At 31.1% G+C, this 14,008-nt stretch overlaps 1 protein-coding gene across 1 annotated transcript; it reads left to right on the top strand.

The window, feature by feature from the left end:
• Positions 1–7,131: 7,131 nt before the first annotated feature.
• Positions 7,132–11,119, top strand: LOC132745045 (uncharacterized). Its single transcript, XM_060733880.1, has 4 exons — positions 7,132–7,379; positions 8,779–8,942; positions 9,303–9,395; positions 9,913–11,119. Exons 1-4 carry the CDS (start codon positions 7,370–7,372, stop codon positions 10,855–10,857), a joined length of 1,212 nt encoding a protein of 403 aa, XP_060589863.1. The 5' UTR covers positions 7,132–7,369; the 3' UTR covers positions 10,858–11,119.
• Positions 11,120–14,008: the final 2,889 nt, after the last annotated feature.

Below are 14,008 nucleotides of genomic sequence, written 5' to 3' on the forward strand. Positions count from 1 at the left end.
TTGGGAAAAACCCAATTTTTTTCTAAAAGTATTTTTGGGTAAAAAAAATTTGACAATTTTAAATCAAAAAATTTAAAAAAAAGGGAACATAACCTTTTAGTTTAAATTTTTTATTTATTTAATTTAAAAATTTTATTTTTAAAATTATTTGCTCTTGTGAATATCTTAAATTTAAAAAAGAAACCCCAAAAAAAAAAATTTTTGGTTTTTAAAAATTTTAAGAAAAAACCCCCAAAAGTGGAAAAAAAATGGAAAACCAAAACACCTTTGGAACCCAAAACATTTTTTAAAATTTTCCCTTATCTTTTTAAAAAAGAAAATTTCCCTTTTTTTTTTAAATTTTAAAAAAACCTTTTAAAAATTCTTTTTTAAAATTTGCCCTTATTTTTAAAATAAAACCCTTCCCCGCCCCCCGAAAAATTTTTTTTTTCCCAATTTTAATTGTTTTAAACCTTAAAAAATTGTTGGCAAACGGCAAATAAAAAAATTTAGGAAAAAATTTAAATGTTTAAAATTAAACATTTTTTTTAATGCAAATTAAAAAATTCAAACAACCCCCTAAATTAAATAAAATTTGCATAGAAACTGTTAAATTTTTCCTTAAATTCATACAACAAATGTTTAAAAAATTTTTAAACCCCCAAAAAGTTTCCAAAAATTTTTTGTTTTTGTGAAAAACGAAAACCCAAAAAATTTTTTGTCAAAAAGGGGGTAAGAAAAAATTTAACCCTTTTCGAAATTTTTGGTTTTTTTAAAAAATTTTTAAAGCCTTTAAAAAATGGGTTAAACAAATTAAATATAAAAACAAAAATTTTTGGTTTCCCCAAAAATTCCAAAAAACCCAAGTTTATTTTTTAAACCAAACTTTTTAATTAAAAGGGAATTTACTTATTTTTAAACACGGGAATAATTTTTAAAAAATGTTTTTGGCCCCGGTTTAAAAAAAATTCTTAGAAAAGGGAAAAAAAAAGTTTTAAAAAAACCTTTTCCCGGAATTTCTCAAAAAAAACAAAAGTTTTTTTTTTTAAAAAAAATTTTAAAAAAATTGGGGAAAATCAAAAATAAAAAAAAACAAAAAAAATTTTAAAATATTTTTTAAATCGTTTTAAAAAATCGGAAAAAACAAGGTTTTTTTGAAATAAAAAAAGGGTTTTTTAAAAACCCTTTAACAAGAATGAAAACCTTTTAAAAAAAAGTAATTGGAAAGGGTTTTTTAAAAAATTTAATAATTACCCAAAAAGGGGGAAAACCAAAAGCCCCAAAAAATTTTTGCCGAAAAATTTAAAAATAAAAAACAAAAGGGGTTATAAAAAAACAAATGTTTAAAAAATGTTTTTCCAAATTTTAAAAGGGCCTTTTTGGGGGGCGGTTCCCACGAAAAACCCAACCAAAAAACTTTTATAAACGGAAAATTTAAAAAAAACCCTTAAATTAAAAAACAAAAAAAAGCTGACCCATTTGTTTTAAATTGTTTTAACCACAATGAATTTTAAATTTAAAAAAACCCTTCTTTAAGCCAAAAATTTAAAGTTTTAATTTTAAATTGCCCCTTTTTAATTCAAACTTAATTTTTTTCCAAAGGGAAATTTTAAACAAATTTTTTATTTTTAAAAAACCCCAACCCTTACCCAAACCCCAAAAAAATTTAAATTTTGAAATTTGTTTTAACCCCAAAGATACTTAGGCCATTTCCAAACCAAAAAAGGGAAAAAAAATTGGGCAAAAAAATATTTAGAAAATTCAATCCAAAATAAAATTTAAAACGTATATTTTGTTTTATTTAAAATCCGTTTTTAAAGGATTTTTTGGAAATGGCTTTTTCAATTTTTGGTCTTTTTTTCTAAATTTTAGGAAATAAATTTCCGGGAAAAAAGTGTTTTGAATAAATCTGAAATTTCACACAAGTTTTTTAATCCAGCCCTTAAAAAAATTGGAAACATAAAATCAAAAGTCCATGTCTGTCATGTCAAAATAAAACTTTAGTGGAGTCCCTTTAAATATATTTTCTTTTTCTTTTGTGTCTGTTTTCAGTCATATATCAGTTGTTCGGTTGGTATTTGGAATGTTGGCTTTGTTATGATATGTTATGGGGTTGTTGATGCCGCGTGTTCTTTTACGTTTGGTAGACTGGTACAGTACGTCGGGCATATACCATTTTTCATTTTAGGTAAGTTGAAACGTGATAAATATATGTACATGTATTTCGAATTTTCTTTCTTTTTCTGCAATACCTTATAATTATATGCAATGCATCTGATAGAGTTTCTAGACATGTATGTTTAAAGTGAATCAGATTACATTCACAAATTACATATTTACACACCTTTTGAAACATATTATTTGTGATGCAAATAGTGAGAAATATTGCATTAATATGTTTTAATTTAAAATTTTTTTCCCAAAGGGCTTTTTAATTTTTTAATATCTTTTCAAAAAAACCCTAAAAAAAACAAATTTAAATTATTTAAAATTTAGTTTTTCCCCCTTTCCCAAATTCACGTGGTTTTGATGTCTCGTTTTTTATTTTTTGCAAAAAAAATCCCAATTTATATTAAAAAAATTGCAAAGGGCAATTGGGTTTTACGCTACGGCAACCGTTTTAACGAGATGCATATAATTATTGGAAAATTTCCCTGTATTTTACCTGAAATTTTGATATTTTTAATTTACAAAATTGGTTTCAAAATGTTTTATGATAAATTTTGGGTTTAAAAGGGCCCCAAAATTTTTTGTTCCAATTTTTTGGCCAAAAAGAACAAAATTCCCAAAAACACGGGAAATCCCGCCCCAAAGAAAAGATGTATTCTTTTTAATTTTTTTGCAGCCTTTTGGGGAAATTGGGTTTGACCGCTGTTTATAAAAAGATAAAATTAACGGTTGGGTTCCTTTAAACTCCTTCTTTTTTTAGTAATGGAAACATAGCTTTAAAACTTAAAGCTTTAAAAATTTTGAAAACCAAAAAAGCTAGGAACAATTTTTGTTACGAAAGGTTTTTTGGTTGGCGCCATTTTTCCATTTTCCGTATTTTCTAAAAACAAAAAACCCTAATCAAAAAACCATTTAAAACAAAGTAACTAAAAAAAACAGTATTTTTAATTTTTTGATTTTATTATTTTAAGTTTATAAATATTTTTAAATTTAAAAGTTAAATTTGGGAAATTTTTGGTTGGTTTAAAATAGTGTTTAAATAACGATTACGATATAATTTATATTTTTGGGCCATTATCTTTAAAAATAAATGTTTACAATAAATTATTTTTTCAAGTATTAAAAATAGATAAACGAATGTATACGTTTGTTTATAAAACTTTTTCATTCTTAAAAAGGGTATACCACAAAAAAAAGGGTTACGAAAAGAAAATCACTTTACCATGTCTTCCCCTTTAAAACGCACATGCTATTTCCCGGTTACGGGTATTTTTCCCCTTTGGGGGCTTTTAGATTTTTTTAATTTTGTACATTTCTCTTTTTCCGGGAAAGTAGATCTTTATACACTGTAATTTTAGGGGAAAATTCGAATCAGATCTAAGCATTAGTCATATCTTTAGCCTACTTTTAATTTTTTTTCCCCCATTTTTTAAAGGGTTTTTTTTTTCTTTTTTTTTTTTAATTTAAAAAAAACCGGGGGAAGCAGGGGCCCAAACTACCGATTTGGGGGAAAAAGTATCGGTTTTAAATTTTGGGGGTTGGGAAATACCCAATTTGGCCCGGGTACTGATTTTTAAAATTGAAATTTTATTTTTTATAATAGGTTTTTAAACCCATGGGCATTTTGATTTTAATGATGTCCCAAAAATTTCAAACATAGAAAAGAAAAAAATAGCATGTCAGTGGACATAACTAAGTAAAGTAATATAACACACATGAACATAAGTTGAAATACATGTATAATATTGAGCAGAGGTAAATTTGAAATATAGTGTATGGTGATGTTGTTTACTAGGTAAAGATTTACAGTCTTTACCAACATCTAGATACAACGAAACATGCTTATGACGAATTTCTAGGGACATGGAAATTTGCTTCGAAATATCCGAAATTCGTTATATCCATATAACAAGATTTCGTTATAATGTTTTGGTATCACGTATTTTGTTATGGACATTGATGCAACTGGTTTAATATGAATATTTTATTATAAAACACAAGGATCATTTACATACTAGTAATAGAAAATACAGAATGCATGATGATAAGTTTTATCAATAATTGTGTTTCTTTTTATATAAACATAAAATGTGATAAAAAACGAGAACAGTGTTAAATTTCGTACACATTCTTGTCATTCAATTCAAGAAAGATATTAATTCTTCTCAAAAAATGTCACTTAAGAACACTTAAATGATATATATCAAGCTAGCCCCTAGTGGCTGAGGAGTTGCTTTTAACAGTTGAGGCATAAGAATTGCATTAACCTTGAGATCGTTTGAGGCGATCTTCAAATTACTGGAGTCTTTGCATCTCTAAGCTCTAGCAGGTGAGGTGACTTTGACTCCTGGTGTTTTTGTAACACCAAAGGTTAGGCAAAATCATCTGTCCTGTTTTGGCGCCATATGACCTATATTGTGTTGGTGGGCAGAAAACAAAACCAAACAAAACAAACATATGTAAATCTGTGTATTTACAGTGACCTATAAATCCTTTCTAAATGAGTTGTTTCATAAATGTATCTCACATATTAAGACTTCTCAGTTTTTACCAAAGTCCTGTTTTGTGTTTAACTTACAATACAACATCATTTTAACACGTCACAGATTTTCTTATAAAAATTGTATTTACTTTAGAGTATATTTTTATTATTGAAAGAAACATTTACATAAAATGATTTCCTTTATAAATTATTGTAAAAAATGTTATTTTGATAAGCTTTTATGTAACGTATGTACTTCCAATATAAATTTATAAACAATAAATATATAGTTTCATTTGCTTTTGTGTTATCATTTCGTTTTTGATACAGAAAGACACTGAGAGTACGGACCCCCTTAACTCAGGTGATCACTCATGTATGGAGTGTTGCTCAGGGGAGGTCTATAAGTCGTTTTCTTTCCAATGTAGATAGAAAATGAAAAAAACTACAGTATGACATTTAGCCGGTCAGTTTGTTTCAAAAGCAAAAAATGTTAAAAATGATGATGTTGATCATGATCATGATGATGATGGTGGTGATGATGATGACGATGATGATGGTGGTGATGATGATGACGATGATGATGGTGGTGGTGGTGATGATGATGATGATGACGACGACGACGACGACGATGATGATGATGATGTTGATGATGATGATGATGATGATTATTATATGTGCACCGACTAGAGAGTTTAACATACCGATTATAAATTGGGAAGTGTTGAGGAACTGGAATAAAATTGAATACAAATTTATTCAAATGACAATTCAAATAGGTTTTTGGACATCCAGTATCATCTGAAAACTATAACGTCATCCAATGAATTATATATCGTCATGTTTAACATAGTTGTGCCTGGGTTTAGGGTTTAGACTTGGGGGACGCACAATGTGTTTCATGATATGCAGTTTCCTTATATGAGCCGCGTCACGACAAAACCAACATAATGTGTTTGCGACCAGCATGGATCCAGACCAGCCTGCGCATAGAGAAACTGATAGCGAACAGCATGGATCCTGATCAGACTGCGCGGATCTGGATCCATGCTGGTCGCAAACGCATTACGTTGGTTTTGTCATGACGCGGCTCATATGCATTCAGTTCTGATAAGATCTTGGTGTATGGGCTATAGGGCATCGTCGAAACGCACGGTATACGTTCTACGTTTAATACTGGTATACAGCCTTCTTTACCGAGGGCGGATATAGAGCTGCAACAACTTTCAAGGTTGTAGACTCAGCATCAACCCAGTATGAGATATTAGTGTCAGGGTTTGAATTTAGGTGCTGAATGTGCATATCATTACACCAGATTTGAGGAACACATTTCGCAGTGTATGCACTCAGTTCGAGCAACACATTTTATAGATCATTGTTGATAAAGGCCAAAGAGAGGTGCACCAGCTCTCATTTCCAAAGAAATATGCTCATCCATAAGTAGATAAAAGATATTTTTGCCGAGACTTTCATTTTAGGGCACAGCATTCGATTAATGTGTGATCTCCGAACAGCACTAGTCATTGTTTACAGTTTTAATTGAGTGCTATCTTCAGACGGTAACTGTCACCTTAATATCTAGGGTCAAGAGTGCTAAAAGACACTCATTGTAAAAGAAATCGACTCCGTGTCCCTCTGTGTATGAGTTTTGACTGCCTGGCTTAAGATGTTGATCTTAAGTGGTAAATAACCTGCAAAGTTGTATATGCATTCATATATTTCAAAACCGGGGTACTTTCCTCATGCTTTGGAGTATTGCTCAGAGTAGCTCCTGGGGTCGTTTCTTCTACTGTAGATGTAAGTTAAATCTGAAAGCAAAGATGACGATAATGATAATGATGATGATGTTGATATGATGATGGTGACGATGATAAAGATTACGATGATTTTAATGATGATTTCAATGATGATGATTTCGATGATGATTTTGCTGATAATAATCATGATTATGTGATTTCAATGATGATTTCGATGATGATTTTGATGATGATGATCAACAAAAGCTTGATCTCTTTAGCCACACCAGAAAATCAAAAGCTTTACAATATGGTAGAGGCATTCGCAGCGGATTAATTTTGCCCAAGAAGTATATCATAGTATTATATATGTATAGAAGAATCTACATGTACGAATGAAGGAACCGGAAGTTCCGACTTAAACAAACAGACTTACTTCATGATGAAAAATACAACATACCACCGGCATCAATAAAAATATGTTAAAATATTCAAATGCTACGATACTAGGGGATAGGCAATGGCTTTGTCTCGATATAAAGGTACCTGAACTATAATACACCATAAAATTGCTAAAACCATGCTATAAATATTTGTAGATAAATATTGTCTTTATAAGCAATAGTATAGATTAGTAATTTAATAGTTTTTTGTTCAAATGATTCGATTAAAACAAGCGCATCCAACTATGAAGTGTTAATCGATGAAAAGATTTAATTAAATTTATTATGATAAAAAGGCATTGTATTAAAACTATACCTGGCCCGGTACAAATGACGTGGAGTTGACTTAATGATATTATTTGATACGTTTTAATTAAAGAAATATATAAAGGGGGTATATCTTATATAGGTAAATCATGTTGAAACAATGTATACCGAAGAGTTTAACTTTAGGGACAAACATTATTCAGAATAACAGAAAAGTGTATCAAGATAAAATGGAAGTAGATATTGTGTTTGAAAGAATGGAAGAAAAGGGCGTATGATGGATTAATCACAAAATGGAAGATGGTAAATATATAACTTTCTTGCGGGACTGGTTTTGTGTCTTTATCAAAATAGTGAGTCTCTTCATTAGTATCACATGTTCAAACATTGTTTTGCTGTTATTTTCTATTTTTCTATTAATATACAGTGCAAAAATAACACCTAGCAAGGAGGGCAGACTGGAATTAAAATTCCTTTTTTCCCGCAAAACATAACCTCTTGATTATTGTAGGTATAAATATAATGTAATATAAATTTGGATATGATAATTGCCATGTAAAAACATGGACATTTTCGGTATATCTGAAACGGACGAAATTTATAACTTTCATCTACCAGTGTAAATCTAAATGAGAAGTTCAGCTATTTATATAAACGTGTTAAATTAGAGCCGCAAAAAAAACTGCGAACTGATCGAATGCTTTCGCGTCATGAAAGAATTTTGCTTTTCTAAAACATTTATAGGCCAAGTTAATTTTATCTACTCATCTGAAAAAGGCATCTTGTTGAGGAAAACGGTCGTATTATATTAAGAAAACAATCCATTATTTACTATCATGCTCTCACACATGCATGCACACACACATTAATTTCAAATATATATTTAGGTAGCATTTCGATTGAAGTATAGAAATATGTTCATTGTTTAGAAATAATTATATCACTCGAAATGATACACAAAAACATTTTTAAAATTATTGTGTGTGCGTGCGTGTGTGTGCGCGCGTATACATGCATATAGTAAACACCATTCCATCAAACCATATATTGAAGAGAAAATACGGGTTTTGCTGTTGGTCTGGATAGCAGTCTTAGAAGCTACAAATTTGTATTGCTGATGAATGATAACATAACATTGTTCTTTATCTGTGATTAAAGCAAATACAATGTGCATTAATCACAATTAAAATCAATATGTCATAGATTTTACAAAAATATATATAAATAAAATCATCACCCGAGTGTACCTATGATAGTATCATGTTTCGAAAGTCGCCAAAGAAGATTGAATCACGTGACCACTGCGTGATATTGTTCCAACATCGGAATATCGAATATGAGACAACGTGCACAAAAACAAAGCAAATTACAATAGATATAGTCGTGAGAAATTTAAAGATTAATTGTATACATATACATTTACATTTACATTGCATGTAGAAGGCATAAATAAAGTTCATACATTATCTGTTTATTTTTGTCGCCATAAAGTGTATCAAACTATATATTTGCTTTAAAAAATATTATTTAAATTTTGAAGAAAAAAAAACAACAAAAAACAATACTCCAAAAATACCTGTATTAAAGAAATGTTTGTATATCCCACAAGAGCGAATGGTGCATGCACAAAATAAACCTACTTAAAATAGAAGCATAATATTGGATAAAATAAACGAATAATTTGTTGATGAATATTTTTCAGTGAAAAGGGAGCGGGCACTCCGCTATCTCAACATAACTGGTGTTAGTCAATGTATAGTTGGAGTGTTGTTGCTGATCCTAGGTGTTGTTTCAAGGTTTAAACACGGACCTTACATGGACGGTATTCCTCCATTTTACACTGGTGCTTTTATTGGAATGGCTATGGTAAGTATATGTTAGAGAAGACAATTCATTTGTCAAATTATTGCAGCTTTCTTTCACAATAAAAGTTTGTCATTTTTAACTTAGAAAAACAGATTAGTGGTAGAGTGGACTTTGGCACTGATACTAATTTAGAGCTGGAATAACTGTTGTTTATAAGAAATGGCAAGTTAATAATTTTGCCATGCTTAGCACTCCAGCAGAGCTTTTTGTACAGTTGACCGTATTTTATAAAAAAAAATTATTCAAATGATAAAATTCTAGGGTTCTAATCGATATTTGTAATTCATATGGACAAATAAAATATGATCTGTTAAGACAATGCCAAATAATAATTGTTCGAGTATATTTTCTGTGTTTCAGGTTCTTGTTCAAGCAGTACTCGGGCTTGCAGTGTTCATTCGTGGCAAAGATTGTGTTAACAAGTTAGAGGCAGCCGAAAAAATAGGATGTATAGTAAGTTATACACCAGAATAGCGTTTCGTACTACATTTGTATTAGTATTTCTTTTGTAAATTTCATGGTTATTAATAGAGGAGCATTACTGGTTTAAAGCAGCAAGCCCCCAGATTCATGTAATTTTTCATTTTTATTTCAATTTTATTTATTGAATTGTAAATATGTTTACTTTTCTTAAAATCCTAGTACATATTAATATTCTCTATGTTGATTTTCCTGAAATATAGTTTTGCTCATCTAGAGGCTTGCAGCTTTAAAATATATTTGTCAACTATCTTTTCTTCTCGTTTATTAATGAAAAGTTGTCTTTAAAAAGGATAACAATCTTGTTTGTAAAACGTTGTTTAATAATCCCCCACCCCCAAACAACACTATTGTATAACATAACATACCAACTTTTCTACATATGGGACTTTAAGAGAGCGCTTAGTCTAAGTACCAGTAAGTCCTACAAATTTACATGTTTTGTTTGAATCTTATAAATATTCAAAGCAATTTGAATTTAATATTACAGATGCAGACATATTGTTTAATGGCGATTGCAACCAATGTTGGATACCTGGTCGCTGTGTTGGTGGTCAGTTTTACTGGCGTTTGTTTGAATAGCGATTGTTCGTACATAGAGACGCGAGAAAATCGCCGCCTCGCCATTACTATCATAGTGTTCATATGTGTGGGAGTTTTAACCAGTGCAATTGGTTTGGCAATAGTGTGCAAATTTTCATCAAGTTTTGGACTGAAAATGTTATCACGTGCTCAATATCAAATTTCTAACATGGTAGACAATACAGACGATGTAATAGCCTATATAGCAGCAGAACAAACGGCAGGGACTAATATAACTGAAAATGAAACGCATCACCATCATCATCATAGTCATCCAGATCCCAGACTGGCATTTCCAGAGCCAGATTTTTCTACCACTCATTTGCAACATTATCTTACACAGCAATATAGAGATAGAATACGAAAACGACGTAAGAAGAATAGAAAACGAAATAGACAAAGCAATACAGAAAATGAGAACCGTCGGCGGCGACAAGAAAGAGAGGCCCCGTATGTGTTACCTCCAGTTACAGGGCTAAATTACCACGAAAGAGAGGCCCCGTATGTGCTACCCCCAGTTTCAGGCCACAATTTCTACCAAAGGTCAAGGTCACCGACGAGAACACCACCGCCACCACCTCCAAGCCCGCCTCCTGCGTCTATGCATTATCCACCTCCGAGTCCATCACCCCCACTCACACAGTCTCCACCGCAATCAAGAAGAACGCCGCCCTTGACCCCGTCGGCACTTCCATTACCGGATATAATACCACCTAGATATTCACCGCAACCTCAGTCTTCCGGCACGCCATCACCACCACCACCAACTCCACCTTTACACCAGCCTGCAATAATACACGTGATTCCGTGCGGTGAAACATTTCAGGATGAACCGCCACCTTATTCTCCGTGAAATAGTATATTAGCGAACGACAATCGAGTTTTGAACAGTTGATGAAATAGTACGCAATTGTCTCCCCTCTTTAAGAAATGGCTACCAGTACATTGTTCTATTTTGAGCGAGACAATGTTTGTAAATCTTTTACGTATGTATGATTATGTGTTAATATTACAGATTTTTACCGTAGCTCTTTAGTTGAAAAAAATATAAAGGGTTAAAATGCTTTGTCTAATATTATTAATTATGAATTATAAATAATTAAATGTAAAAAAGAAAAAAAAACACATTTAGTTCATTATAAAAGGGTCTGTCTTTCATTATGTACATTTTGCTGTTTCAAATCCCGCAAACAGCCCGAACAAACACTGGACAATAATACAGACTGGTGTCAAATTGTAAATGCTCATATCCCAGAAATACTGGTCTTAAGATTAGTTAAAAATTAACACATAATTTCCATTAAAATGGAGAAAAACGGATTCCATAAAGAAGGTCCGAAACAACAAAATTGAAAATGTTGTAGGCTTGGTTTGAAGGAGCCTGTTCATAGACGGTACTGAAAAGTGCAAGCTACCGTCCACACCCATAGCACCGTTTATGTAGAATTCAATAATTAAACATGAAAATGTTAATACATTAAAGTTTATCTTTTAATAGTCAAAATATATTGACGTGCCAAAGCTAGATTCTGAGATGTTTTTAGAGGGTAGATATTGCCCATACACAAAATAGCACAATATCTCGTCGCGTAGTACAATTTAAATATTTTAACATGGAAAAATATGTCTGTAAAAAAAGTCGAATTCGTTATACAATATCAGTTTTTAAAGGACAATGCTATTTTTTAAATTTTTATTTTTTTATTTTATTTTCTTAATTTCTTTTTATTTGGTGAGGGTGTCACTCATACTCATATCAACCAACTTTTGGCTGAAATTAATAATGTAAAAAAATGGTCTTATAATGAACTTAATCAAGTTACACATCACCTGGTGTCGTATTTCTTCAGGAGTGGCCTCCAGCACAGGTTTGACTGTTTTGACTGTTTGACAAAGTCTTGGGAATGTCCCAATACTCTATACAACAAATATACAGATCCGATATTGATGTGTCGATATTTCTTTATCATAAATTATGCAGTACATGTTAACATTGTTTGCATACTTCATGTACATGTATATCTACAGAAGAACATGTAAATCATTAAAGTTCGTAATATCATATAACATTGCATTATGTAAGAAGACTACAAACTTACTAAGCCGTTAATATACATGTACATACATTATTAGAGAAGCAAATTTCGAAATCGATCTGCAATAGGCGATGGCTTAAAGCTGCATGCCTCAAGATGAGCCAAATTTAAGAAATTCAGCTTCGAGAAAAATGCACTAATTTTTTTTTTTTAAAAAAGGAAAGCTTTCTCCTTTTAAACAATCGTTGCATTTTCCTCATCAAACAATTAACTTGTCAGTTATATTCTTCTATACAAATTATCGTGAAGATTTTGAAAATTTATTTTAAACCTAAATCTTGTGAAGTAAACAAAGAATGTAATTTACACATTGCAAACGGCACTTTCAATTTATGTAATTGACCAAAAAGAGGTAAAAATTTGCAGAAATAACCCTTACTGCGTTAGTCACGCAGTACAAATAAGGTGATAAATACTGTAAAAATCAGTAATTAACCGCACATAGCATGTAAATTATTCCGTGACTCATTTTACTTTTCTTAAAATCTTAGTACATTTGTCTCAAGTTTCTTTTTCTTTAAATTATTCGGTTCATCTGGAGACATGCAGCTTTTAGATAATGTCCACATGTAACGTTGTGACTAAGAGTTATATAATAAAATGGTCAAAAGTAGTGGAACTCAATCATTGTGTTGATCTATCTGGAAGGAGTTTTAGCAACAACAAAAATGCATTATACAATAAAAACAATAAAATTTAATTCCCAAATAAAATATTTTCTTATTAATTAGTTTAGCTATGATCTTGCGCATATGCAAGAATTTTAAGAGGAACTTTATAAACACAGTTCTTTAGTAATATTATTTAAATTTAGGTACTTTGCTGTGCATTAACTGAAAACATTTGTTGGTGACCTTCAGGCAATTATTTAGTTATCAGGCAATTGCGTGCAATAGGTATGAAACTGCGTACAGTTGAGGTCATCAGACAGGCTGACATGTGCAAATTTAGTACATGGCCCCGAGTCAGTGATTTGAACTATAATTGAAATAGCTGAATGTCACTTTATTACAAATTTCATAACTTGGGACCGATTGAAAATATGCACCTACTTTGAAAATTTCTTGAAACTTTAACATTTATTGCAAAGATTAATTATTAATTAATTATTTCAAGATCAATTTTCCATTTGATGTAGATTTAGGCCAGTATCGGCAATATTTCAGACCGTTTGCTCATTCCGTTTTGAAGAATATCTGTTCTAATATGAAAAATGACCCAAAGTTGAAAAGCGTTGCAACGCTTTTTAATCGAATCGGGCTTAGAACGGCGCAAAAGTTTCAATTTATTTCGGACTATATTTCTTATTTATAACTATCCTTTGCATATGTTTTTGTTTTAAGTACACCAGCTGAACTATGTAAGAAATTAGAAATTCGTGGATTGTTGGGATTTTGAACGCAAGTGGAGTTCCTTTAATGAGCTTATATTTCCGTAAAGTTTCTAAGTTAGTAATTACGGCTAAAATCAGTGTTTTGAATATTTTTGTAAACGGCTTATGCGAAGAGGCTACAAAAGAGAAACGTATAACAACAAATTTAACGCTGATCATCTAAAGATGCTATATTTATACCAGTTTTAAACAACCACTAAAGAAAGTTAAAAATAAGACCATTCCCACAGAACAGGCCATGTTCTAGACTGTTTGAATCCTCCATTTACTGGGTTATGTATTGTTTTGATTTTAATTATTAAAGCTTTAATGGGCAATTAAATGTACCAGCAGACCATCTGTAGCTGATACAGCAGTCCATAGGGACATGGACAAGAGAACCACGATGGCCATAGATCAGCAAAGCAGATTGCAATATGTCTCAAGGTGGGCGACCTTGAGACATACAAGTATTGCAATCTGCTTTGCTGAAGAAGGTCCAAGGTCATACACCGGCAAATTCTGATTTTTTCAAG

The sequence above is a fragment of the Ruditapes philippinarum genome, unplaced genomic scaffold, assembly GCF_026571515.1.
Source record: "Ruditapes philippinarum isolate M1 unplaced genomic scaffold, ASM2657151v2 ctg3648_1_1_1_1, whole genome shotgun sequence".
Classification (NCBI taxonomy): domain Eukaryota; kingdom Metazoa; phylum Mollusca; class Bivalvia; order Venerida; family Veneridae; genus Ruditapes; species Ruditapes philippinarum.

What these genes read in the sequence shown, in the direction of transcription:
- LOC132745045 (XM_060733880.1), top strand. An exon ending in CTTTTATTGGAATGGCTATG is followed by an intron (nt 8,943 to 9,302) that starts GTAAGTATATGT and finishes TCTGTGTTTCAG; the next exon opens with GTTCTTGTTCAAGCAGTACT. An exon ending in CCGAAAAAATAGGATGTATA is followed by an intron (nt 9,396 to 9,912) that starts GTAAGTTATACA and finishes TTAATATTACAG; the next exon opens with ATGCAGACATATTGTTTAAT.